General features: G+C 51.3%; 1 protein-coding gene across 1 annotated transcript; it reads right to left on the bottom strand.

The window, feature by feature from the left end:
- Nucleotides 1–2314: 2314 nt before the first annotated feature.
- LOC132459613 (protein piccolo-like) lies at nt 2315–26467 on the bottom strand. Its single transcript, XM_060054259.1, has 13 exons — nt 26062–26467; nt 14838–14973; nt 14358–14496; nt 14138–14254; nt 13495–13609; nt 13267–13407; nt 12612–12723; nt 9163–11843; nt 8522–8709; nt 7062–7164; nt 4838–4891; nt 4486–4599; nt 2315–2984 (listed from the first exon to the last, which is right to left on the bottom strand). The coding sequence occupies exons 1-13, from the start codon at nt 26071–26073 to the stop codon at nt 2742–2744; spliced, it is 4155 nt and encodes a 1384-aa protein (XP_059910242.1). The 5' UTR covers nt 26074–26467; the 3' UTR covers nt 2315–2741.
- Nucleotides 26468–26983: the final 516 nt, after the last annotated feature.

A 26983-nucleotide genomic window follows, 5' to 3' on the forward strand; every position in this document is an offset into this window, starting at 1 on the left:
GAGCCCAAGAGATGACCTTACATCATCAAGATAATCGTCACGGTTACAGCAGCTGTGGGTTAACAGTCAGGTACAGGACGATGGTTTAAGGACCAACAATACTTTACCTCCTCTCCACCCGAGGTCCAACGTACTTGACACAAGTCCCAGGTACTTCGCTTAGGTACAGAATTGAGATGTAATTCATTCAAAGTAATTAGCATGCCAGAAATCAATGACACCATATTCCATCGTAGCCTTAACCTATTAAAACACCACATATACTGTTTTTTTGTGAGGCGTAATTTCCTGTGTGATACCGCTAGCCATCAAGTGACCATTACAGCATCAAAGTAGTATTAGTTTTGATACATGAGAACCATTATAAAATACTTGTATTTTATCAATGAATCATCAGCATGGTTCCCACCCACGTCTATTGAACATTGTTCCAGACCTGAAGAGGATCTCATCCTGGAGATGATGGATGAGATGGTGATCAACGCGTCATCTCAAACTTCGAGGAAGGTCTGCGGTCTTTCGAAGAAGAGTTTTGAGAAGTGGCTCAGCCCTCAACCCGGAGGGGCGAGCACGCTCGTTAAAACACACTTCCTAGAACACATGAGCGTTCACAAGACCTCGTGTTTTAATTATGACACATTGCAAATATGAAGAGATTCTGAATTGAACAACAAGAGATAATGATACTCAACTGTTAGCCTACTGGTGCTCGGCTATAGAAAGGGAGACCAGTGTTTCCCAAGCTGTTGGTCCGATCCCTTCATCCCCACCAACACTTCCTCTGAACTAGTCTGATATTAGTGATCAAAGCCTAGTGGCCTTGGAGCTAGGGTTATACTATTATCACTGAGCATCATTATGTATATGGGGGTAGACTAGAATCTAATATTATACTATTATCATATAGTAGCATTATTACTATTGACGTAGACTAGAATCTAATATTATACTATTAATATTGAAATAGCCTAATATTGAGTGACCAGAGAAAGGAGAAACATAAGGACAGGGAGGGAAGCAATCAACGAAGGGGGTGAGATGAGACAGATGGTCTGTTGGTAGCAGCTCAGAGCTCCATAGGACGGCCCGTAGCAGAGCAGCTAGACATGGGGTCCCCCTGCCTCTGGCTATCTCCCACACTATCTGAAGACATCCACTGTATTATGTTTCAGAGGACTGTGGTGGAACCCAAATTGAAAAAATTAGATAACAAGCACAAAAAATGAAATGTCCACATTTCGTTTGGTAAAGAGTGTAAAGTCGTACAGACCACATTAAGGAGTACGTCAAACCTGAAACACTTCTACAGCACCAATAGAAGCTCTACGCTTCCTAGAACTAGGAAAAATCTACAGTACTGTAAGCCACTCAAACACTGCAAGAAGACCATCAAACCCGAGAAGAACAGACACATTCACATCCAGACTTTCTGGAATCTCTTAAGTCACAGAGAAAGAAAAAGCCTGAAGAGACAACGATTCAAGATGAGGACGAATGGACCAACAAGTTCACAGCAGCAGAGACAAATAGAGCAGTAGTAGAGACCCTTAGAGTATCAGTAATGTTTGTATGTGTATGTAAATACATACTGCAAGAGTACATACATACATGCATAAATACATACAGACAGATACACGTACATGCAGACATAGACATACATACATGTATACAAACAGGCCTGGTAATGTATTGCTTATTTGACTGCATACATGCTATGGTGGGTCCAGGGGTCAAAGGAACATCCACATGGGTCACGTCATGAAAGTACTGAGAACCCCATCTCTGCTCTTTAACCAGATGAACAGGAACTAAGGTCAGAACTTGAAATGAAAGACTCCTAACACCAAATATGAACGGGTATGTCTTTGCTGTCCTGAGTAGAAGGAAGAACTTTTTTGTAAGTGGATTTTAATATATTTATACATGAATGCAGTCGAGTCAGTCCTGTTGTCTCAGCTCACCAAACTGACGGTTACCCTGCTACTCTACTGCCCCCTGCTGGCCGTGGATAGCAACTGCCCTTTAGTCCACGGGTCAAAGTGTGGTACCCCGATGGTACTCTGATGGTACCTTGGTTGTACCTGGTCTCCGATGGTACCCTGAAGGAGTCTTCCTTGCTCCTTTAGGGGAGAGTTGTCATGTAGGCCACTGTGAATTAGTACAATACAAATAAAAGGGATGTCATCTGCAATGTAACCTGGTCACTGCGATAAACTACATGAATGTAGTAGATCTGTGAAACCATGTGCTTTAGTCTGCCGGAAGAGGGCACACTGTATTTTATATCAAAAGTTAAATAATGAGAAACATCAGATTTGGTCTGAAAATATATATTTATTTGTGTGAAAACAGTCGTCGATAACGGATCAGTTCCCTGAGCGTTTAGCCGGACGAACAAAACCAGGATCCACCGTTGACCCACTTCAGGACTTCGCCCAGATCTCTGGGCTCAGGTCTCGGGCCTCTGCCCATCGTAAACAATAGAATGCCGGCACAAATACAATCAGCCGAGGTGCCAGGAGGAGTGTGAACGGGTCCTTCACAGGGCAGACCAGCGCTCACACCCAGCACCAGGGTTCAAGTTCAGAGTCACAGGGACAAGGGATCGAAAGGATCGGTCCAATCGAGGTAGTACCGGCTGGTCCTCAGGCTCCTGCAGGGGCCCCATGTCCTCTAGGGGCCCCCAGACCCTCCTGGGGCCCCTGGTCCTCTAGAGGCCCCCAGGTCCTCCAGGGGCCCCTCTACCTCCTCCTCCTCTTGCTGGGCTTTGAGCCGTCGGCCCTCAGGTCCCTCCCCGTGACCCTCGACCTCTTCGTCGGGCGGCCCCCGCCATGCGCCGCCCTCTCCTCCCGGTCGGCGTCCCGGCCGGGCCCCGGGTCCCCGGGGGGGCTGGCTGGCTGCTGGGGGTCCCTCAGGGAGGGGTCGGGGTCGACGCCCAGCAGAGCAGTCAGCCGGAGCCCCTCCCACAGGCTGGGCTCTTCGTCCTAGAGGGGGAGACATGGCGGTGAGGGGGAGACACAGCCGGGAGCTGTGAGGGGGAGACACAGCAGGGAGGGAGGGGAGGACTGGAGGGAGGGAGGGGGGTTGGGGGGTACCTCTGTGGGGGAGTGGGGGGGGGGGAGGGAAGGGGGTACCTCTGGGGGGGAGGGAGGGAGGGAGGGAGGTACCTCTGTGGGGGAGGGAGGGAGGGAGGTACCTCTGTGGGGGAGGGAGGGGGTGAGGGGGTTACCTCTGTGGGGGAGGGAGGGAGGGAGGGAGGGGGGTACCTCTGTGGGGGAGGGAGGGGGTGAGGGGGTTACCTCTGTGGGGGAGGGAGGGAGGGGGTGAGGGGGTTACCTCTGAGGGGGAGGGAGGGGGTGAGGGGGTTACCTCTGTGGGGGAGGGAGGGGGTGAGGGGGTTACCTCTGAGGGGGAGGGAGGGGGTGAGGGGGTTACCTCTGAGGGGGAGGGAGGGGGTTACCTCTGTGGGGGAGGGAGGGGGGGTGAGGGGGTTACCTCTGTGGGGGAGGGAGGGGGGGTGAGGGGGTTACCTCTGAGGGGGAGGGAGGGGGGGTTACCTCTGAGGGGGAGGGAGGGGGGGTTACCTCTGTGGGGGAGGGAGGGAGGGGGTGAGGGGGTTACCTCTGTGGGGGAGGGAGGGAGGGGGTGAGGGGGTTACCTCTGAGGGGGAGGGAGGGGGTGAGGGGGGTTACCTCTGAGGGGGAGGGAGGGGGTGAGGGGGTTACCTCTGAGGGGGAGGGAGGGGGTGAGGGGTTACCTCTGAGGGGGAGGGAGGGGGTGAGGGGGTTACCTCTGAGGGGGAGGGAGGGGGTGAGGGGGTTACCTCTGAGGGGGAGGGAGGGGGTGAGGGGTTACCTCTGAGGGGGAGGGAGGGGGTGAGGGGGGTTACCTCTGAGGGGGAGGGAGGGGGTGAGGGGGTTACCTCTGAGGGGGAGGGAGGGGGTGAGGGGGTTACCTCTGAGGGGGAGGGAGGGGGTGAGGGGGGTTACCTCTGAGGGGGAGGGAGGGGGTGAGGGGGGTTACCTCTGAGGGGGAGGGAGGGGGTGAGGGGGGTTACCTCTGAGGGGGAGGGAGGGGGTGAGGGGGTTACCTCTGAGGGGGAGGGAGGGGGTGAGGGGGGTTACCTCTGAGGGGGAGGGAGGGGGTGAGGGGGTTACCTCTGAGGGGGAGGGAGGGGGTGAGGGGTTACCTCTGAGGGGGAGGGAGGGGGTGAGGGGTTACCTCTGAGGGGGAGGGAGGGGGTGAGGGGGTTACCTCTGAGGGGGAGGGAGGGGGTGAGGGGGTTACCTCTGAGGGGGAGGGAGGGGGTGAGGGGGGTTACCTCTGAGGGGGAGGGAGGGGGTGAGGGGGGTTACCTCTGAGGGGGAGGGAGGGGGTGAGGGGGGTTACCTCAGGGGGAGGGAGGGGGTGAGGGGGTTACCTCTGAGGGGGAGGGAGGGGGTGAGGGGTTACCTCTGAGGGGGAGGGAGGGGGTGAGGGGGTTACCTCTGAGGGGGAGTGGAGGTCCACAGCCAGCTGGAGGTCGGTGATGAGCTCTAAGGAGGTTCTGTAGGGGGGGTTCTTCAGGTGACAGAGCCGCTTCTGGACCAGAGCCAGAGCCTGAGGAACAGAACACCTTTACCCTCCGCCCCACCGCCCCGTGGTCACACACTACCGGCGCTCGGCAGCCATGGATCTCATCTAATTAGGGTGATCCATTAAGCACTTTATCAAGTACCAATAATCATTATTTTGCCTAGTGTTGCAGTTAACCGATCATTATAAAACGAAGGGTTTAAGTTTTCTTGGCTGCTGGTCAGATAAAGAAGGTCCATCAAAGAGCTGACTGTTGGAATACCTCTGTGGGGTCTCCCAGCTGGCACAGCAGGGACAGCAGCACGCACTCACACTTCTGTTGGGAGAGGAGCAACGTCAGCCTCACGTCTACACAACGTCGTCGACACAACGTCAGCATCACGTCAACACAACGTCGGTCTCACGTCTACACACCGCCGGCATCACGTCTACACACCGCCGGCCTCACGTCTACACAACGTCAGCCTCACGTCTACACAACGTCAGCCTCAACTCTACACAGCGTCAGCCTCACGTCTACATCAGAGGACCAGAGCTGGTGTGTGTTCTAGGTTCTGGTGTGTGTTCTAGGTCCAGGGTGCGTGTTCTAGGTTCTGGTGTGTGTTCTAGGTCCAGAGTGTGTGTTCTAGGAGCAGAGTGTGTGGTTCTAGGTTCTGGTGTGTGTTCTAGGTTCTGGTGTGTGGTTCTAGGTCCAGGTGTGTGGTTCTAGGTCCAGAGTGTGTGTTCTAGGTCCAGAGTGTGTGTTCTAGGTTCTGGTGTGTGTACTAGGTCCAGAGTGTGGTTCGAGGTTCTGGTGTGTGGTTCTAGGTTCTGGTGTGTGTTCTAGGTCCAGAGTGTGTGGTTCTAGGTCCAGAGTGTGTGGTTCTAGGTTCTGGTTCTAGGTTCTGGTGTGTGTTCTAGGTCCAGAGTGTGTGGTTCTAGGTCCAGAGTGTGGTTCTAGGTTCTGGTGCGTGTTCTAGGTCCACAGTGTGTGTTCTAGGTACTGGTGTGTGGTTCTAGGTTCTGGTGTGTGGTTCTAGGTCCAGAGTGTGTGTTCTAGGTTCTGATGTGTGGTTCTAGGCTCTGGTGTGTGGTTCTAGGTTCTGGTGTGTGTTCTAGGTTCTGGTGTGTGGTTCTAGATTCTGGTGTGTGTTCTAGGTCCAGAGTGTGTGTTCTAGGTCCAGAGTGTGTGGTTCTAGGTTCTGGTGTGTGGTTCTAGGTTCTGGTGTGTGGTTCTAGGTTATGGTGTGTGGTTCTAGGTTCTGGTGTGTGTTCTAGGTTCTGGTGTGTGTTCTAGGTTCTGGTGTGTGGTTCTAGGTTCTGGTGTGTGGTTCTAGGTTCTGGTGTGTGTTCTAGGTTCTGGTGTGTGTTCTAGGTCCAGAGTGTGTGTTATAGGTTCTGGTGTGTGGTTCTAGGTTCTGGTGTGTGTTCTAGGTTCTGATGTGTGTTCTAGGTTCTGGTGTGTGTTCTAGGTCCAGAGCAGGGATGGGCAACTTTCATGATAAAGAGGGCCACATTTTTCATCATAACCATCGGAGGGCCACATGACTGCACACTTCAACTAAACGTGACCTGAGAGAAGCTACACAATTTTGAATTTGGTAGATATGATTTCCTGTATTCTGGTGCATTTTGGGGATGGCCACTACCTAAAAAATCATCCAGAATCATAACCTATGTACGGTATGTTAATTGAACCAACATACATTCATTTCATGTTTTCCACGCTCAAACAGCCACATGAATGGTCAGTATTTTTATCAGTGCAAAGGGCTCACATACATCATCATTCAATGAAGTAAAAAAACTGAAAAACAGTGGCCCAACATTAAGTGAACAACTCAATGAACTCAAACCCAACAAGCAGTTGTAGTAGTTGTAGTGGCGACTTAAGTGGATATCTTTAATGACTGATATCGCTTCTAAGCAAACTAGACGCATGAGTTTGCCTTCGAATTCTATGAATTCGAAGGCAGTGTGCGGTTCTAGGTTCTGGTTCTAGGTCCAGAGTGTGTGTGTTCTAGGTTCTGGTGTGTGGTTCTAGGTTCTGGTGTGTGGTTCTAGGTTCTGGTGTGTGGTTCTAGGTTCTGGTGTGTGGTTCTAGGTTCTGGTGTGTGGTTCTAGGTTCTGGTGTGAGGTTCTAGGTCCAGAGTGTGTGGTTCTAGGTCCAGAGTGTGTGGTTCTAGGTTCTGGTGTGTGGTTCTAGGTTCCGGTGTGTGTTCTAGGTTCTGGTGTGTGGTTCTAGGTTCTGGTGTGTGTTCTAGGTTCTGGTGTGTGTTCTAGGTTCTGGTGTGTGGTTCTAGGTTCTGGTGTGTGGTTCTAGGTTCTGGTGTGTGGTTCTAGGTTCCGGTGTGTGTTCTAGGTTCTGGTGTGTGGTTCTAGGTTCTGGTGTGTGTTCTAGGTTCTGGTGTGTGTTCTAGGTTCTGGTGTGTGGTTCTAGGTTCTGGTGTGTGGTTCTAGGTTCTGGTGTGTGGTTCTAGGTTCTGGTGTGGGGCGGTGCCTCGTACCCGCTGCTCCAGCAGGCTCAGGCAGGGCGTGTAGCGCCTCTCTGAGGCGTAGGGGTCTCTGGGGTCCGACAGGTCCTGGCACAGCGAGCAAACCCACTCCGGCCTACAGTCAGAACCAGCGGAGGAGACGGTGAGGAGGGGGCGGGAACACGGACTACACCTTTAGGATCCAACAAACCAACTCAGAAAATACTGAAACATGGGACTGAGACCCCCACAGGGGGTCCGAGTGTCTGAGGCCCCTCCACCACGGGGGTCCTAGTGTCAGGGGCCCCGCCCACCACGGGGGTCCTGGTGTCAGGGGCCCCTCCACCACGGGGGTCCTAGTGTCAGGGGCCCCGCCCACCACGGGAGTCCTGGTGTCAGGGGCCCCAACACCACGGGGGTCCTGGTGTCAGGGGCCCCCCCACCACGGGGGTCCTGGTGTCAGGGGCCCCCCCACCACGGGGGTCCTAGTGTCAGGGGCCCCTCCACCACGGGCGTCCTAGTGTCAGGGGCCCCTCCACCACGGGGGTCCTAGTGTCAGGGGCCCCCCCACCACGGGGGTCCTGGTGTCAGGGGCCCCACCCACCACGGGAGTCCTGGTGTCAGGGGCCCCACCCACCACGGGAGTCCTGGTGTCAGGGGCCCCCCCACCACGGGGGTCCTGGTGTCAGGGGCCCCGCCCACCACGGGGGTCCTGGTGTCAGGGGCCCCGCCCACCACGGGGGTCCTGGTGTCTGAGGCCCCCCCCACCACGGGTTCCTGGTGTCAGGGGCCCCGACACCACGGGGTACATGCCGGTGCATTCAGGTTCTCCCTCAGATAACCCCGCCCACCAGTGTTGTTTTCGTCAGGCAAGACGAAAACGAAAATGACGTCGTCAGACCCCTTTTTTCCATGACGAAAATGAGACTAAGACGAACGTCACCAAAGCCATATAAAGACTAAAATGTGACGAAAAATGTAGACATTTTCGTCAGACGAGAACTAGACGAGACTAAATTGTAAGTGAGTGGACGAACAAAGTTTCAAAACATGCTTTTTTCCCGCCAACTATAATATGCGGAAAGGAAATGGAGAAATGGAGCCAGCTGCTTGTCCTAACAGTCACGCCCCCATCACACACTAAAAGCCTCGCTCGCGCGCAGCTGCGCCTGCACGCACACGGCACACACGAGTGTGCCGTGTGCGACGAGTGCGACAGTCCGACGAGTTTTCGTCGGACTAAAACTAGACTAAAACCTTTTGAGTTTTCGTCAGACTAAAACTAGACTAAAACTTTCAAAGATAGAAATGACTAAAATGGGACTAAAACTAAGAAGCATTTCGTCAAAAAGACTAAGACTAAAACTAAATCTAAAATGCCTGCCAAAAACAACACTGCCGCCCACTCAACCCGCCACCCCCCAGGAGGGGGGAGCGGGGACTGGCCCCAGACCGCGGCGGACCCCTCTGACCTCCAGACAGAGCGCTCTTACCCGGAGAGGGCCCCGGGGGGGACGTGGCAGGCGCCGTGGAAGCTGCGCTCACACCGGCTACAGGCGGCGTCGCAGGACAGGGCGTGGCAGCACGCGCAGGGCGCCAGGGACCCGGGGGCCGGGGGGCCCTCAGGGGACCCGGGCGACGACAGAGGCTGGAGGTAGGAGTCCTGCTCCTCGTCACGGGGCTGCAACACAGAAGGGACTGGGTTCAGCTCCTCGGTACCGTGGGTCGTACCATACTGGGCCACAGCGGGGGACGAGTGGGTCGTACCATACTGGGCCACAGCGGGGGACGAGTGGGTCGTACCATACTGGGCCACAGCGGGGGACGAGTGGGTCGTACCATACTGGGCCACAGCGGGGGACGAGTGGGTCGTACCATACTGGGCCACAGCGGGGGACGAGTGGGTCGTACCATACTGGGCCACAGCGGGGGACGAGTGGGTCGTACCATACTGGGCCACAGCGGGGGACGAGTGGGTCGTACCATACTGGGCCACAGCGGGGGACGAGTGGGTCGTACCATACTGGGCCCCAGCGGGGGACGAGTGGGTCGTACCATACTGGGCCACAGCGGGGGGCTAGTGGGTCGTGGGACCCCCAAACCCCCTCCAGGGATGGATCAGAACATTCCCTACCAGGTCGTCGTCCATCAACTCCTCCAGGAACATCTCCTGCTCCGTGTCTCCGGCGTGGAGTCGGTAGCGGGGAGTCGGGCGGCCGGGAGCGCCCGCCGACAGGGGCAGCCGGTACAGAGACACCACCGGCCACAGGCTGCAGGGGCCCGGCGCCGCCCGGCTGCAGGGGCCCGGCGCCGCCCGGCTGCAGGGGCCCGGCGCCGCCCGGCTGCAGGGGCCCGGCGCCGCCCGCCCGGTGCCCTCCCCCGGCCCTCCCATCAGCTCCCCTCCTGGGGTCTCAGGACCGGCCGGGTCCTCGGCTGAAGCTCCGGCCGTCTGCGCCCAGCCTGCTCCGTGAGGATCGGCGGGGGGCGCTTCCTGCACGCCGGGGTACGCTGGCAGATTGTGGCCCCGGGTGTCCGAGGGGCCCTGGGCCCCGGGGGACGGAGGGGAGCGTTCGGACACCCGGGGCCACAATCCTCTGGGAACACCGGAGACGTCCTCCGGGGGCGCGGGGTCGGACACGGTGGAGGTCAGCTCGTTCTCCTGGATGTTGGGGGCCCGCGGACGCTCCTCCGGGCCCCGGCTGGAGGAGTCTGCCAGGGCCTTCACCGTCCTGGTGGTCGGGGGCGGAGCCTCTGGGGAGGGCGGGGCCCCCCTGGGGTCCGGGCCGGGCTGTTCACGCTCGGGGTCAGAGGTTAAGGAGTCTCCGGCGTTACTGCTACTGCTAGAGAAACTATCCAGGATGATCTGGTACAGAAGGGGGTTCTGGTCCCTGACCTGGTTAACCCTCGAGGAGTGGCGACCCCACCAGTAGGGGGGTGGGGTCTGCCGCTCTGATGGCGGCCTGGGCTCCTCAGTGACCGGTTGTATCTGGTTCTCAGTCAAGGGTTGATCTGATGGAGGGGGGGGTGGCGGCCTGGCCTCCTCAGTGACCGGTTGGATCTGGTTCTCAGTCAAGGGTTGATCTGATGGAGGGGGGGGTGGCGGCCTGGCCTCCTCAGTGACCGGTTGGATCTGGTTCTCAGTCAAGGGTTGATCTGATGGGGGGTGGGGGGGTGGCGGCCTGGCCTCCTCAGTGACCGGTTGGATCTGGTTCTGAGTCGGGTGCCCGGCGGGTACCTCTGCATCACGGCCGGCGCCCCTGGAGGGGGAGCCGCCCGAGGGGAAGGCCAGCGGCGTGGCGGGATCCACCGCCGACGGCGCTGTGGTCTGAGTGACTTGTTTACAGAGAGAGTGGTAGGAAGAGTTCTTGGGCCTCCCCGGTTTTCTTTTCTCCGGGGGGTCAGAGTCCAACACCACCGTGGGGGTCGTGGACGTGATGGGCGCCCCCAACATGATGACCTTCTGGCCCGGCCCGCCCACCGGGCCGCCCGTCTTGTCCTTGAGGAAGCCGCTCAATGCAGAAGACAGGATGGGGTAGAAGGTGGTCCCGACGGGGAGCACGCAGTAGGGGGGCTGGTTGGACGGGTTGGCCACGGTGGGCTGTACTGCGCCCGGGGGGAGATCTGCTGAAGGCGTAGGAGGTAGAGGCGGGGCGTTTGGTACCACCAAGGACCCATCAGAGTTCACTAGTGAGAGACCGGACGGGGCCTGGATGTGGACCTGAAGGAGGCCTGCAGGGTTCCACACCGGGGTGGTGGGGGCTCGACCTGTCTGCGATTGGCTTTGATGGCCTGACCCAAAATAATAATGGCTGGAGCTCTGAAGGCTCGATCCAACAATGCTGGACTGCTGTTGGCCGGTCTGCGGTTGGCCGGTCTGCGGTTGGCCGGTCTGCGGTTGGCCGGTCTGCGGTTGGCCGGTCTGCGGTTGGCCGGTCTGCGGTTGGCCGGTCTGCGGTTGGCCGGTCTGCGGTTGGCCGCTGTACGGTTGGCCGCTGTACGGTTGGCCGCTGTACGGTTGGCCGGTCTGCGGTTGGCCGGTCTGCGGTTGGCCGGTCTGCGGTTGGCCGGTCTGCGGTTGGCCGGTGTACGGTTGGCCGCTGTACGGTTGGCCGCTGTACGGTTGGACGCTGTACGGTTGGCCGCTGTACGGTTGGCCGGTGTGCGGTTGGCCGGTGTGCGGTTGGCCGCTGTACGGTTGGCCGCTGTGCGGTTGGCCGGTGTGCGGTTGGCCGGTGTGCGGTTGGCCGGTGTGCGGTTGGCCGGTCTGCGGTTGGCCGGTCTGCGGTTGGCCGGTCTGCGGTTGGCCGGTCTGCGGTTGGCCGGTCTGCGGTTGGCCGGTCTGCGGTTGGCCGGTGTGCGGTTGGCCGGTGTGCGGTTGGCCGGTGTGCGGTTGGCCGGTCTGCGGTTGGCCGGTCTGCGGTTGGCCGTTCTGCGGTTGGCCGGTCTGCGGTTGGCCGGTCTGCGGTTGGCCGGTCTGCTGATGTACTGGTCTCCAACCAGGCTCACATGAGGACAGCGTGGGGGGGGCAGCATATCTTACATTTGATTGGTCTGGGCAAAAGAAAGGCACATGAGACCTGGCTGATCCCAGAACAGAGGGGTGACTGGCTGAGCGCTGGGGCGGGGCGGGGCGTGGGGGGCGTCTGGTTATGGGGAGGGCCGTTGCTGGCCGAGGAGGGGGATGGAGGGAGGCTGTGGCCGTCGACGCGGCGGGGGTCGTAGGGGTCGTAGCCACACCGCCCAGGGGCTGTGAGGGCCATTCTTGAGGGTTGGTTTCCTTGCAGGCGAAAGGAACCTGAGACACTCGAAGCTCACCTGCAAAAGAACAAGCAACACATGAACAGGTGAGAGACTGCCCCGCCAGACGATACCAGGGTCTGCAGCCACTGGACTGCATTTGTAGCCTACTCCTAGACCATTCTAGTCCCACTATGCCCTAACCTAAGCCAGATGTTAACGTTTTTCAAGTTGACCCACATGTAGGGCTCGGCGATTAATCAAAGTTTGTCGTGATTTCAATTTTAGTGTCCAACGATTACAAAAATAATATAATCTAATTTTCGATTATTATTATAAATAATTTTTTTTATTCAATGTTTTATAGAAAGTGAACAGCTGGATACATATCTGTAGATTCTTTTGGATTTGAACATTTTCTTTCGCACCATTTTGTGTACTTTTTAAAGGCAACATTTCTAAAAACAGTTCTGTTACAAAGTGTTTTTTGGGAGAGAGCTGCTGAATAAATACATCATGTATTCAAACTCAATAATAATCGTATGCATAATCGTGATTTCAGTATTGACCAAAATAATCGTGATTATTGATGATTTTGGTCAAGGGGAAAAGCCAGCGGACGCGCTATTGGCTAGTTTAACACAATGACGACACGGAAGCGACGGCAAGCAGCCAATCGCGTACAGAGTCAGTTGAACTCGGCCCGTTGATCACGCCTCTTGTGCTGAAGAAAGTGACGGCAGCATCAGACCAACGTACAACCTACGATTGGCTTGGTCTGGTAATAGCCCGGCTAGGTCACTACCACAACTGACCCCTGACCTCTCCAGACAAGCCTGTACTCACCGAGGGAGAGGATGGCCTTCACGACGGCAGTGTTGATGGTGAGGCTGGGCTTGGTCATGGTCTTAGGAGGACCGACTTCCTGGCTCAGAATCCACTCTGACCAAGCGCTGATCTGGAAGGCAGAGCAGCGTGTTCAGCTCATGACATGCAGGGCAGCCGAGTGTGGTGGCTGCACTTTAAACCCAAGGTGAATCCAATAGGTCTGGTAGAAGATTAGATAGTAAAATAGTAAAAAATATACTTTACGCACACACTACCGTTCCAAAGGTTGGGGTCACCCCGACAATTTCCTGTTTTCCATGACAATTCTATCTTTCATTCAACAGCTTTCAGCTGAGGTAAGATAATTGCACGAGGGTTTTCTAATCATCAATCCGCCTTTTAACACGAGTATCTAAACAACGTACCATTAGACCACAGGAGGGATGGTGATGGCAATGGGCCTGTGTACACCTACTGTCTGTAGATCAATCAATTAAAAATCAGCCGTTTCCAGCACGAACAGTCATCTACTTCATTAACATTGTCTAGACTGTATTTCTGATTAATTTAAATTGAAAAAAAACGGTGCTTTTCTTTAAAAATGAAGGCCATTCTAAGTGAGCCCAGCCTTTGGAGCGGTCGTGGCTCTAGCGTGCGTCTCATTGTACGCTACCTCCGTTTTGCGTGCCAGCAGAGTCGTGATGTCCGACGCGTCGTCCTCGAGCTTCTTGATCCGTACGGTGTAGTCCTCCACCTTCTCCATCAGCCCCTTCATCCGGGTCTTCAGGACCTCCTCCTCTGAGGTGTAGATGGCCTGCAACAGACGCAACGAGGCCGCTGTAACACCGGCGCTCACCGGGTTAATGAGGTGCATCGTATCCCACCAAGATGGTTCTCTTACCGCCACTTGAGCATAGTGATTGGATAGTCTCTCTTTGAAGTGGAGGCAGAAGCTTTTTACTAGCGTTAGAAAGGTGACCTTCATTTCAACTTTTTGGGAATGTATCTCCTTCAACCTGCAGGTGGAGAAATCTTCACTTCAAAACCGTCCCAGCTGCACGCCACACACACACAACACAACTCAACCATTTCAACCCCGGATCAATACACGCGTGTATTCATTGAAAATGAATACACGCGTGTATTCATTTTCCTATAGCTTGTCCTATAGCTTGTTCTTGTATTGTAGGACTATGGCCCTGTCAGCAATATTAATATTAATTATAAAAATAAATATCTTGCTCGACATTTACATTTCTATGATTCTGCAGTTGCTTTCATCCAAAGCGACTTACAACTATCACGCACAGATTCACACCCCGACGGCGGAGTCAACCACGCAGGGCGACAGCCAGATCTTCAGGAGCCGTCACAGCTCGACACTCAACTAGGAGGAGCTGGGGATCGAACTAGCGACCTTCTGGTTACCAGCCAACCCGCTCTACCTAACCCCGGCCGACATCCTCTTAGCGATTCCACCACATCTCATCAACATGATCCCACCCCGTAGTCCACTACAGTGCTCCACAGAGACCGCGTCTCACCTGGAGCTCATGAGCATGATGCTCTGCATGGCCTTCTCCGTGTGCTTGTCTACAGGAACCAACAGACCGTACATCTGCTTCCTGATGCTCTGGTAAGCCTCGTGGACATACTGGAAGCTGCAGGGGCGCGTGGGGGAGGAGGAAGCAAAGGGTCAGAGCTCGGAGACGCCGGCGGGCCTGCCCACCTTCTGCCTCGTACTGTTAGTGAACCGGTACTCACGAGTGAGCGCGGTGGTCCATGAGCTGGCAGTCGCGACAGGTGCGGACGTCACAGGTGTAGCAGTAGAGCTGGAGAACCTCCTCGCGGTGGAGGGGACAGTAGATGCCCGTGGGCGCCGAGTCCGACCTGGGGACGTCCGCTGTGAGGACAAACGGCGCTCTTAAACCAGGACCCGTGTCAACCAGGCCTACGGTCCTTAGTCAGGGAGACGTGTTGAGAGGCTCAGGTGAGGCCGTCAATCAGCAAAACTCAATGACCAAACTAATTCCACTCGGTGAAGAACAGGAAGAACTCTGACTGAGTGCAGTGCATCTTTAGGAACTGGAACGCGGAGACCACACGGCTGCAAGACTTTTAGTAGTACATAGTGGTAGACGAGGGTCAAACGATGGAATGTAGACAGTTGAGGTTTGCCTCGGATACTTCGGCACAGGGGGGCTGGTCCCTGGGGGGTCATGCAGTCGGGGAAGAGGAACTGACCTGGGAGCTGGTCCAGGATGTGGTGGGAGCGGGTCACCTTCACCCTCTTGTGGGCTTCCACGCAGCCCCGGCACAGGGCCTCCCCACAGTCCACACACCAGGACGTGGCCTCGGCCTCGCCGCCACAGCTGGTACACTACAGCGACACCCGGAGACAGAGCAGCACATATAACAGAGGCCACAGGCGTCACTCACCACCATACAGCAGACTCCAGCTTAAAGAGACCTTTTCTGGTCTTAATTTCTCATTAATGACTCCCAAAGCGCAACCTGACACGAATCACAGCACAAAAAAACGATGTCGATTTTCGGGAAACTCTTCCTCGGTTTTGTCCTTCTCCGCCCCCTCGCCCCCCTCCTGCCCCCACTCCGTTGTGATTGGTTACCTTCCGGAAGACCTGCGAAGCAGGTCCGCGGGCAGATTTGACCAGGCATATGGGGGCGTGGCAGGAGTGCCTCTACGTAGATGATTTCCTGGAAATGTGAACAAGTGAATCGCAAACGTTGTTCCGAGCGCTCTGCACAGCCACCCCAGACTGTCAGCAGGGAATACGTTGAAATGCATTCATCATTTGACACTTTGGTAGGGTTAAGCATGACTATCAATCATTATAACAACGTTTATAGGTCATAAAAGTCGAAAAAGCAAAATAGGTCCCCTTTAAGGATTGTAGAAGGTTGGTGTACTCTAGAGTCTCTGTGTTCACGTTTCTTAGTATGGGGCCAGGCCAGTGCCTCTGCCACTGATACAAGGTGTTATGGTGCACTCAAGTTGCCTCGTACACCACCCGCACAAGTTGCAAAGTGGGAAATCTCCCAGCTTTCTTGCGGCATTTCACAGAGGCACGAATCCTTTTGGTCGTAATATCTCGGGGTTCTGAGATGGCTGCGCCCATAATGAGATGTACTTTCTTTGTTTTTGTACCACTTTGGTCCTTTTAATTTCAATTTGAAATGTTCTTACACACTTGATTATTTTATTCCCGTCACTAATTTATGCATTGCACGGTCTTGCTGTGCATGGCATGCAATACAATGTAAAGTTTTGTTTGTTAAAGTTGGTTTGCTAAAGAGGCTAATGTAGCTAACAATAACAATGACTAGCCAATGACTGTTCTGCCGCAACTCGTCGTGTAGCTATGCCAACCAAGACAGACGGGAACGCTATAAGTGCTACAACTAGGGCTGGGGGTAAACGATTATTTATTAAACGATTAATCGGGCGATTATTTCATCGATTAGTCGACTAATCTAATGACTAATTGGATGGTTATCTATTTCTGTTGCTCGATTAATAAAAACCATAATGTATCTCAAATAAATACCAAAAAATTCTTAATATACTTTATTTAACAACAGTTTTGCACAGCAAAATACCTTCTGCTTTACACAAAATAAAATATATAAAATAGTTTCACTGTTATACAAAATAAAAGGCCAGCCGTGCTCAAATCTGCCAGTGTGAGTGTGGCCAGTCTGGCCAGGCCGGGCCAACTTGGCCACTTGGGAGAGGTGTGCTGCTACGGTACGGGCCGCTACGGTACATATGCTAATGAGCCGACACGCGCAGTCGCGCACACGCACGGCTACGCAACCTGAGCTGGATGACGTATAGTCCATGCGACGACCACGGACATAATAAAGGCGACGAGCCTTCTTTCCCATTAAACGGTAAACATATATCCAAATAAGCAACAGACTCAGCAAAGTGAGAACTGTGTTCTGTGTTGTTGTCCATTGTCCATCGTCGACGGAGAAATTTTACGTCGACGACGCGTCGCTACAGCTCTAGCTACAACCCAGGAAATTACACCACAAGAGTGTGTCTTGTGCGGCTGGCGGTGGAAGGCCTGTTGGGTCATAGACAGACAGGGCCGTATACCTTATCAAGGGAGACACTGCTTCGGTTCTTTGATCGACAGCCAAGGAGTAGGTCTGGAGACTGCTCCTCACCCGCCTACTCTAGAGATTATTCAACCTCGAGTCTGTACCTTGACATACTGGAATAAGCCATTTATTCAACCCTCTGATCCAACCTGTCAAGCTGCCTTGATTTCCACTTCAAGAATACTACCACAATGAAAGTACAAGGCGCAGAGTCTATACAAATAGCTTAGGAATACGCTGAAATCAAAACAGGGTAAACTGGAAATATAATCCTTTTCTGTTGGTTTCAAATGGAACGAGCAGTATACTTAGCATTTTACTAACCCTAACCCTAACCTTTCCCCCCCAATTCCGTCCAGACACAGAGCGACATTGGCTCCAAGTCCCGACCTCTTGGGCCGTGAGGGCCTTCTTTTGAGCTCTGGTACGAGAATGCAGCAATGGAAACTGGGCTTCAGTGATCCAGAGGTTAGCCCATGCCCTCGCGCCCAAACCAGCCTCATCACTCAGTGGAACCGAGGTTACCAGGGTTAACTGGTGTCCTACCTTGACCCACCTGTGCAAGAACTTGTCAAAAATAATTGAGCGGAGGGAAATTAGCAATATGCTTACATAACGATGTCAAGCCAAAGCAAAAGACTTTGTTTTAAAAAGGTACTTAGCCATTTGTGTTTATCTTAATTTGTATATCACAGTAAAATTATGTAATCGTTTAAGCTGCACTAAAAGGAGGAGCTTGTTTACCCCGTTACCACACACGAGAACCCCCTAAAGATTGGTAGAACCAGACCTAAGGGCCAGGTCTACTGCTACAGACAGAACCCCCATGAGTAGAGGAACCCCTAAAGATAAGTAGAACGAAGGGCCAGGTCAAATGCTACAGACAGAACCCCCATGAGTAGAGGAACCCCCTAAACATGGGTAGAACCATCTAATGCAGACAGAACCCCCATGAGTAGAGGAACCCCCTAAAGATGGGTAGAACCATCTAATGCTATGCTACAGACAGAACCCCCATGAGTAGAGGAACCCCCTAAAGATAAGTAGAACGAAGGGCCAGGTCAAATGCTACAGACAGAACCCCCATGAGTAGAGGAACCCCCTAAAGATGGGTAGAACCATCTAATACAGACAGAACCCCCATGAGTAGAGGAACCCCCTAAAGATGGGTAGAACCAGGCCTAAGGGCCAGGTCTACTGCTACAGACAAGAGTTTGACAATATACTCCTGTCCTTATCTTACCAGTGTCCCCGGTTTCTCTTTAAGCCAACATAAACATGATAATAGGTTTGACTTTGTACCCTCCACACACTTAATGTATTTACTCTTCGCGATACTTTTGGAAATGCATTTGATATTCATCTGAATTCTGTAGGCTTTTTACTTATTATTTGTTTAAGTTGCTGAACCCAACCAAGTGGGACCCACAATGGAGCCTCTTCCCTGAGGAAGTGCAGACCCAGCAAGGCAGCTACCAAATGGTATATCCTGGAGAGTTTAGGATAGGATCAAAGACCGGGTGGTCTTGCTCTACTTTAGGTGATCCATGGACCATCTTGGTATATTGTCATTTGTTGAATCTTCGGTAAAACATACTTCATTGAATTCTCTTCTTTGTGCTTATTTTGTTAATATTGTCTTCCTTAAAGTTAAAGTTAGAGTTGATTCCTTATAAAAGCAAGGAATCACTTAATATAAGAAGTGTGGATGTTGGAGATCTTACGACAGAGATCTGGACACCTTTAGATGGGTAAGATCTTCAACACGTCCTGTTCCCATCGTAAAATACCTGCTCCCATGTGGTCCAGCTTGGTCAACCACAATGCTACCCAAATCCCCCCCCCCCCCCCTGGGTTGAATGGGAGTCAGTCAACCATGGGTCCAGATCCTGGGTACCACTGACCATTGGTACCCACCATGGGTACAGATCCTGGGTACCACTGAACATGGTACAGACAGACCATGGGTACTACCACTGACCCTGGGTACCACTGACCATGGGTACCCACCATGGGTCCAGATCCTGGGTACCACTGACCATGGGTATACTACCCACCATGGGTCCAGATCCTGGGTACCACTGACCATGGGTATACTACCCACCATGGGTCCAGATCCTGGGTACCACTGACCATGGGTATACCCACCATGGGTCCAGATCCTGGGTACCACTGACCCTGGGTACCACTGACCATGGGTACCCAACATGGGTACAGATCCTGGGTACCACTGACCATGGGTACAAATCCTGGGTACTGACCAAGGGTACAGACAGACCAAGGGTACCCACATTGGATACTAGGGGTGCCCAGAGGAACATACCGGGGAGGGTCAGCTGCCAGCATTACCCCTGATGCTACAGAACGCATACTGCCAGTTCAGGTAGGAGGCAGAGAAACACCAATGATGGTTGATACCGGGGCAACAAAACATGCGAGTCCAGACTACGCCGCCTCCCTCAAACATCCCCATGTCCGGACAACATCCCCATTCTCGGGACAAGCACAGATATTTCCCATTAAGAGCTCTGGTTCAACAGTATCCCAAGCCAAATAGGAAAGCAAGGGGCGTGGTTAAGCATTGACCCCAACAAGTTCATTTCAGAATGGTACAAAACCCCTAAATCTGCCGAACACACAATCGTATTGGTAGGTTTTATTTGTGTCCGCATTTATAAAATACATTGCAAGGGCACAAATATTTTCAGTTGCTTTTGATGCCCTACATCCTCGAAACAACATGTTGCAGTACTTGTCGTCAAACATTCACAGAATAGACAATACGTACACATGAGCTTATTCAAACAGTCGGTTAACAGACAGAGAAAATCTATGGGTACAGAAAACACCTCCTCCTCCAAATAGCTCGGCTGCCTATAATGGAGGAGATTGAGCAATATGTTGCAAGCTGCTTTGCTTTACATTTGGACAACCTCATAATTCTCAAGCCTCTGACCACCAGCCTGTGGACATGACCTAGGCTGCCGAAAATAAAAACGATGAGCTGGCAGTTATAGCCTAAACGAATAATAGCTTGCATTGCACTAAGGTTTAGTTTGGAAAGCTTCCTCTAAACTTGAGTCGAAAGTGCAACCAACTTCCCATAGGAAAACCTCTCTGCTATTCTCATCAATCACAATGACATCTGGTGTATTTGCTGTTATACCTTGAAATACATGGGGTCATTGCATTGAAACATTTCTGGTTTCACACATGAATGTTTGTAGAATAAAACAGAGGAATCAAACATGGGTGACACATCTTTGGTGATAACGTTGACAATTCTGTCATGCCTGGCTATTAGGGATGGGCGTGAGGAATCGATTACTCGAGTACTCCGCGTTACAAATGAACTCGGTTGGTGGACAGGCAAACTCGAGTTTGCATATACACACACACAAAGTTTTCTGAAGCAAATGTATAAATTTTCTGTCTGCGCCACTAACGCAAGCCGTGGGCACAAAGCAAATGAAATGTATCCATTTCTGTGTGCCGCGTTCCGTGCCGTGTGCAGGCACGCCAGAATTCAAAAAGTTAAGAGATGCCGGTTAAAGCAAAGCGCAGCGAAGAATTGAAATACTTTAAAGAAATAGCAGATCATAAGGTGAAATGTAAAATATGCCAAGCGAAATCGAGCTACCAGAAAGTACTATGCGGCAACATATGCTCCTGAAACGGTGAACGGTGAGTTCGGGAAAGCAGACCCGCAGCAACCAAGTGTGTCGGCTATTTTCACCGCCGCAAGACGTAGCTTTAATCCCGGCCGTGTAGAGAACATTACTACGCTGAGTATTTCCATAGTCCATTTGCTGCCGTTTTATTTGCAGCTTTAAATTATTTGCAATGGTTAGGCTACTTGTTTCGTTTTTGTTTTTTTTAAACCGTTACAGGCCTTGGTTCGACGTGATTTAAATTGTGAGACGCATATTTATTTTTGTAAGGAAAATGTGTTTTGAACGTTTGCAAAAATAAATAATGAATACTCTGATAACTCTGACTGTTTTGATGGAGAATAAGCATTACATGTTTGGTTGGTAATATTGCCGTTCATCAGGCCTATTCCTGCTGCAGATGTGTTGCATTCTGAAAATAGATTTGATTAAACGAGTACTCGATTGATCCTCGAGGAATTCCTTCGATCACTCGAGTTTGGAATTTACTACTCGTGCCCATCCCTACTGTTGGGAAAAATAACCTGCTGAGTACATCACATGTACATTACAAATATAGCTAACTCCTACCCTAGCCAGATGAGCACATCACATGGCAGTCACATTACAATATAGTCAACTTTTAACACATAACACAAACATGATAATATAGTCAGGTCAAGGCCAGAGCCGAAGGCCCCATTTCCCAGGCAAATGGTAGACACTCAGACAATGCAACAGTCATCCTCAAGAACGGGAGAGCCACATTCATTTATCACACAGGAGACATTTTGAGAGCTCTCCCCCGTTAGGAGGAACCAAGAGATACGCCTGCCCATACCAGGGCCTGAGAGCCACATTAAATCATCACACAGGAGACACTTCGGGGGGGCACTCCCCCGTTTTAATTTATCACACAGGAGACATTTTTGACTCTCCCCGTTAGGAGGAACACAAGAAGATACACATGCGTGTACCAGGGCCTGGGAGCCAAACACACACAGAACCACGCACACCTCAAACGCACACACCTCATCGAGAGGAGGATACAGCTTAAGACTGTATCACACAGGGACTCATCATCTTCTTCTGAAGCAGACCTTCCACGGAGGCGAAGCTCTGGACGAACCATCAGCGCTGATTAGGGACTTAGACATATTCGATCTCTCACGCTTTATGACTCTGTATAACCGTTGCCACTTTACTTATTAAATCCAAGGTCCTCGTGCCGACAGACTTTATTACCTCTCTGTCTCATTTCATCTGGTCCAGTAACTAGACAGACCGTTTTCCCCCTCACTACTGGCTATGTATAGTCCTTGGTAAACATTACAGCCGTTTAAAATGTGGGACATAGACTCTATGGTCTGACGCTGTCCATGGTGTAGACAGTGAGAGTCATGATTATTGGGATACCAGATGGACAGATTCAGTTTAGTTGGCAGCACCTGGAGGAGTGCCTTTACCGTAAAAATTAGGATATCCTCATCGATAGCTGCATTTTTTTAGAATCGAGTGGGACACAGAGTGATCAGCTGACTGGAGGCAGGCAAGCTTCCCTTGCAGCCTCAGTCTTGTCCAGCGCTCCTTTCTCTCTTGCTCTCTGAGCGTTAGAAGGTGCGCGCGCGCGTGTGCGCGCCGATGGTGGGGAGCGCGCTTGATGTTCCGTCGCGGCTCATTGTTGCGCGCACATTTATTGACAGGTCCGTGATCACAGACTTGGAGACGCTCACCGTCTCGTTGTCCGCTCTTTTCCACTCCAGGGAAACACCAGTCCAGTCACACAGGTCGTTCAGATCGGGCCAGTCAGAGTTTACGCCAAACCCTGGTGCATTGGTGTCCAGTTTACCACTGGGTTTCTTTTTAAACCCAAGGAAGCTGGGGAGGTTGTCGTTTTCGGGACCTTGCGCTGCTCCAGGTCGAGAATGAGCGAGGCTCTGGCGATCTCTCCGACTGCCTGATCGTCACTGTTAAGCATGTTTAATAAATGGGCAAGGCGTGTGGAAATATATGTCCATTCAATGTCTGTTATCCCCAGCCCTCCCTCCCGCTACTGCGGTCAAGTGAGCCGCCATTCGTTCATCCGCGGTTAAGCCAGCCGTCAGACAAAATCTTCGAGCGCCTTTACTCTAAACAGCCTTTGGGTGGTATCTCGCAACGTTTTCAAAATAAAACCCTTCACCTACGTGTGTAGATATATAGAACACTAGCTGTCTTACGGCAGCGTCTAGAACGTCTGCACTTGCGGCCATCTTGCCAGTCAGCTGCTCACCCATAACATTGTGTTGGTAGTGGTACATGTACTTTTTAAATAACCATAACTTGCTACATTTTCAAACGGTTTACCAACGGTTTGGTTTCTTACAAACGTTATTAACGTGGTTAGAATATTGTACATATTTTAGAACATTATTCAATTTTTTTAGAATCTAACAATTATTCATCAGTATCAAGTATGCAGTGCCGTAATGGAGTCGAAGGTCCGCACTGGCGGCCAACTTGCCAGTCAGCTGCTCACCCATAACACTGTGTTGACTTGGTAGTGGTACATGTACTTATTAAATAACCATAACCACCTTGCTACATTTTCAAACGGTTTGTTTTGTTCTAAACGTCAGAGATGTAGTTACGGCACTGCATACTTGATACTGATGAATAATTGTTAGATTCTAAAAAAAAATTGAATAATGTTCTAAAATAGGTACAATATTATAACCACGTTAATAACGTTTGTAAGAAACCAAACCGTTGGTAAACCGTTTGAAAATGTAGCAAGTTATGGTTATTTAAAAAGTACATGTACCACTACCAACACAATGTTATGGGTGAGCACTACGCAGCTGAGTGGCAAGATGGCCGCAAGTGCAGACGTTCTAGACGCCGCCGTAAGGCAGCTAGTGTTCTATATATCTACACACGTAGGTGAAGGGTTTTATTTTGAAAACGTTGCGAGATACCACCCAAAGGCGCACAAATATTTTGTGTGACGGCTGGCTTAACCGCGGATGAACGAATGGCGGCTCACTTGACCGCAGTCTCCCGCTTATTGTGAAAAATGAAGTCACGGGTTGTGTGTGTGCTCATGCCAAACCACTCTCACTCGTACAGTTTTGTTGTTGAGTTCGTACAGTACCTTCTTTGGTACAACTGATGACACAAACACACACACACACACACACACACTTTTGTATTTGTTCAAGAGTAAAACAAACTATCGGACTGATATCGATAGATAGCCAAAGCTCCGGTATCTGTATTATGGGGGAAATGTACTCTTACATTTAATGATACTATGTAATCATTACCTTGCCTACGCTATATGTATCTAATAAGCGTGGAGAAACATTGAACAATGAGTACCACTCTCCCCAAGCAAAGCTGCAGGATTCTACCAATATGGCTGCCGGGGTGAACGAGTGTACACAGTGACCTATGGAGCGACCCCGAGCTTGACATGTTTAATTTATGTAGCTAGCATGTTCCAACTATGGTGGAGGCCCCGGTTGCGGGACAAGAGTAGGTTGAGGAGAACGGGGGAGAGCGGGTTAGGGGTAGAGTATATCCCCATATAAGGCACGAATGAATGGGGTGAGAAGATGCTGTATGGGTAACACACACACACACACACACACACACACACACACACACACACACACACACACACACACACACACACACACACACACACACACACACACACACACACACACACACACACACACACACACACACAGTCTGTTGGAGACCCTCTCCGTAGCTTACGTGCGCATCCAATATTTTTTAACTATCCGTCAAAAGGCATGGACCTACTGGTCGACACAACGGAGACGCCAAGGGCCGTGATTGGTCCTCTAACAAAATCTTTTCCGGAATCACTTCTCCGGTTTGCACCTTAACGAACAATAACACACCAAATAAGATTTGAAAAGATTTACTGCTTACATGGTTTGAGGTAAACATATAAGATCGATCGGGCGCCGAATTGCATTGTGTATCCGACATCCCGACGGAGAGCTGCTGAGGGGTCTCCATAGTTACGGAGTCGGAATACAGAGTCTGAGTAGTATACTTTGGCTCAACGTTCCGGGGGGAACTCTGACTTCAAGTTTTAAATTCTGCATCGCATAACAAGCATTTACCTTCGCCGTATTAACGCTATGTACGCCACGTTTACGCACCGCGGTCCACCTGTAACCGCACCGAAGTGCCTGCACCGTGAAGGTTCGGTAGAAATACGTATCGTTACACCCTAGTGGGTACCATTAACACTAACAGTGCAAATTTTCAGATATGTACTCTTTTAAGAAAGCCCTTAATTCTCTTGTGAAATGTGTGCTTTGAGTTTTCTTGATGTGTGCTTATCAATCGACATTTTCTCGATGTGAATAAGGCCCAGTTTACACAAAGGGAAAACGCAGATATTTCCACGCGGTTTGGCCTCTCATTTACACGAAAACGCAGTTTTTGTCACAGAAAACGATAATTTCTAAAAACTCAGGCCAAAGTGGAGATTTCTGAAAACGCCGGTTATGTGTTGTCGTGTCAACGGGGGGAAACGGGGTTTTATGTTCTGAAGCGTCACATTATGCGCCAGGAAATGCTTAACGTCATATGAGCGCCCTAAGTTTACAGTTTGTTTGTTACAGGAAGACGCTTGTGTTATTCGTTGTTCTGCGGATTCTGATTGGCTTGCATGGCTTTAATTGCACTCTGCAGTGTATTTATGCGTTTTGATGTAAACGACAACTTTTTTGAAAACGGTATTGTGTGCACAATGTTATTTTTGAAAACGGAGGGGGGAAATATTAGTTTCTATAAATACCCTGCTACGTATAAACGTGGCATAAGGCTTCATGCATTTCAGGAATGTAATTGGCTCAACGGGATAATGCCGTCTACTGGTGATCCTTTGGTTGAGAGTTTGAATCCTGATTAGAGCATTATGAACAACATTGAACAGCACCTGAAATTCATCAGCCAATCAACATTAGTTTCCAAGAATCGGTCTGCCAAGACACAGTATGGCATTAAGGGGAACTTCTTTGTTGACCAATTTTCCTTCATACTGTACTCTGCAATATTAAGATTTCTTGACAACAAATGTTTAATTTCCCCAGAATTTCAAAGATTTTTCAGGCATTTGCTTTTAAGAAAGCCCTTAATTCATTTGAGAAGTGTTTGCTTGGAGTCTTCTGGATGTGTGCTTATCAATAGACATTTTCACCATGTGAATGAGGCTACATTTCAGGTTTGTCAGTGGTCTTGCGGTTATATTTTTACTTGAGTCTGTAGCTGTTTGAGGTTATTTGGTTATTCAGCCACTAAGAGGCGCCATTGAATGCAAGGATGATAAATCCCTCAATAGAAGTTGGCTTACTCCTGAACAATCTGTGCCCCTCACTTCTGAAATGATAGCTACGCCCCTGATAGTGATGATGGTAAAACATGAGGAAATGGTGGGTCAATCTTATAACACGTTTTAAACCGAAGCCGAATGGATGGACCATGTGTTTAGCTCAGACAGTGAATATTAACCACCGCAAGACTAACAACATAGAGAAGTCCACAAGGCATTGACCAGCTGTGGTCCCGACATTTAACACAGCGGACCTTTAAATTACAACCAGAACTACAACCCCAACTCCCGCAGCCTCACTGAACTCACTGAACACGTTGTTTAAACTCACCGTGGTCAGCATGAGGACGAGGTTATTCTCCTACTCCGATATGGTACTTCTCCAACTCCGAGACGGTTCTTAACCTACTCCGAGATGGTTCGTCACCTACTCCGAGATGTTTTTTCTCCGACTCTGAGACGGTTCTTCTTCTACTCCGTCTTCTCCTACTTCTTAACGTATTCATCTACTAAGAGATAACCGGAGTAACCAAGCGCTGCGAGCCCCCATTGGGTAGCCTACTGCCTGCTCCGCCGAGATCAACCCTTCCTCCTCTTCTCTGCGCACCCTCCCCTTAACTTCAACCAATCACAGCGTCCTATTGTCGTGTATCGAAACCGTCATCCAAGCATATCCAAGGAGAGGCTTTTACCTATCAGCAGTATCTCTGTAGCCTGGTCCTACCAGACTCTCGTACTTCATTAGGGGTCCAAGCCAACAGGTTGGATCCCTATTGTTTTTGTAAGGATTTTTTTTATTATTCCCAGCTAGAAGTGGTACCACAGCCCAAACCGTAAATGGTGCACACACGCCAATTACATGACTAGATCCAGGTACGTGAACACTACGCAGATGACAAAATCCAGACATGCCGGCCACTAGGTGGCGCTATAACTAGAAAATCGCGTTTGGGGCTATAACTCCCACACCGAACCTCCCAGAGTCCAAAAACTTGTACACACAGATGCACTGGAGTCTGCTGCATCTTTTGGCCTAGGCCACGCCCATTTGCGTCTATGAATATTTTTCGCTAAATCGCGAAAACCGCAAAACTGTATTTTCGCTACTCCTCCCACATTTCTTGACCAATCAACACCAAACTTTGCACACGGCATCTTCAGACGCACACGCAAAGAAATCATAGACAGTTTTTTGATCCGACCTTCGATGACGAAACGGTAGAGTTTTGAATATTTGTTTATTAGCTAAATTA

This window comes from Gadus macrocephalus, chromosome 6, assembly GCF_031168955.1.
Source record: "Gadus macrocephalus chromosome 6, ASM3116895v1".
Taxonomy (NCBI): domain Eukaryota; kingdom Metazoa; phylum Chordata; class Actinopteri; order Gadiformes; family Gadidae; genus Gadus; species Gadus macrocephalus.

What these genes read in the sequence shown, in the direction of transcription:
- LOC132459613 (XM_060054259.1), bottom strand. An exon ending in TGCTGGCACGCAAAACGGAG is followed by an intron (nt 12,724 to 13,266) that starts GTAGCGTACAAT and finishes TCTGCCTTCCAG; the next exon opens with ATCAGCGCTTGGTCAGAGTG. An exon ending in AGTTGATGGACGACGACCTG is followed by an intron (nt 8,710 to 9,162) that starts GTAGGGAATGTT and finishes TCTGTGTTGCAG; the next exon opens with CCCCGTGACGAGGAGCAGGA.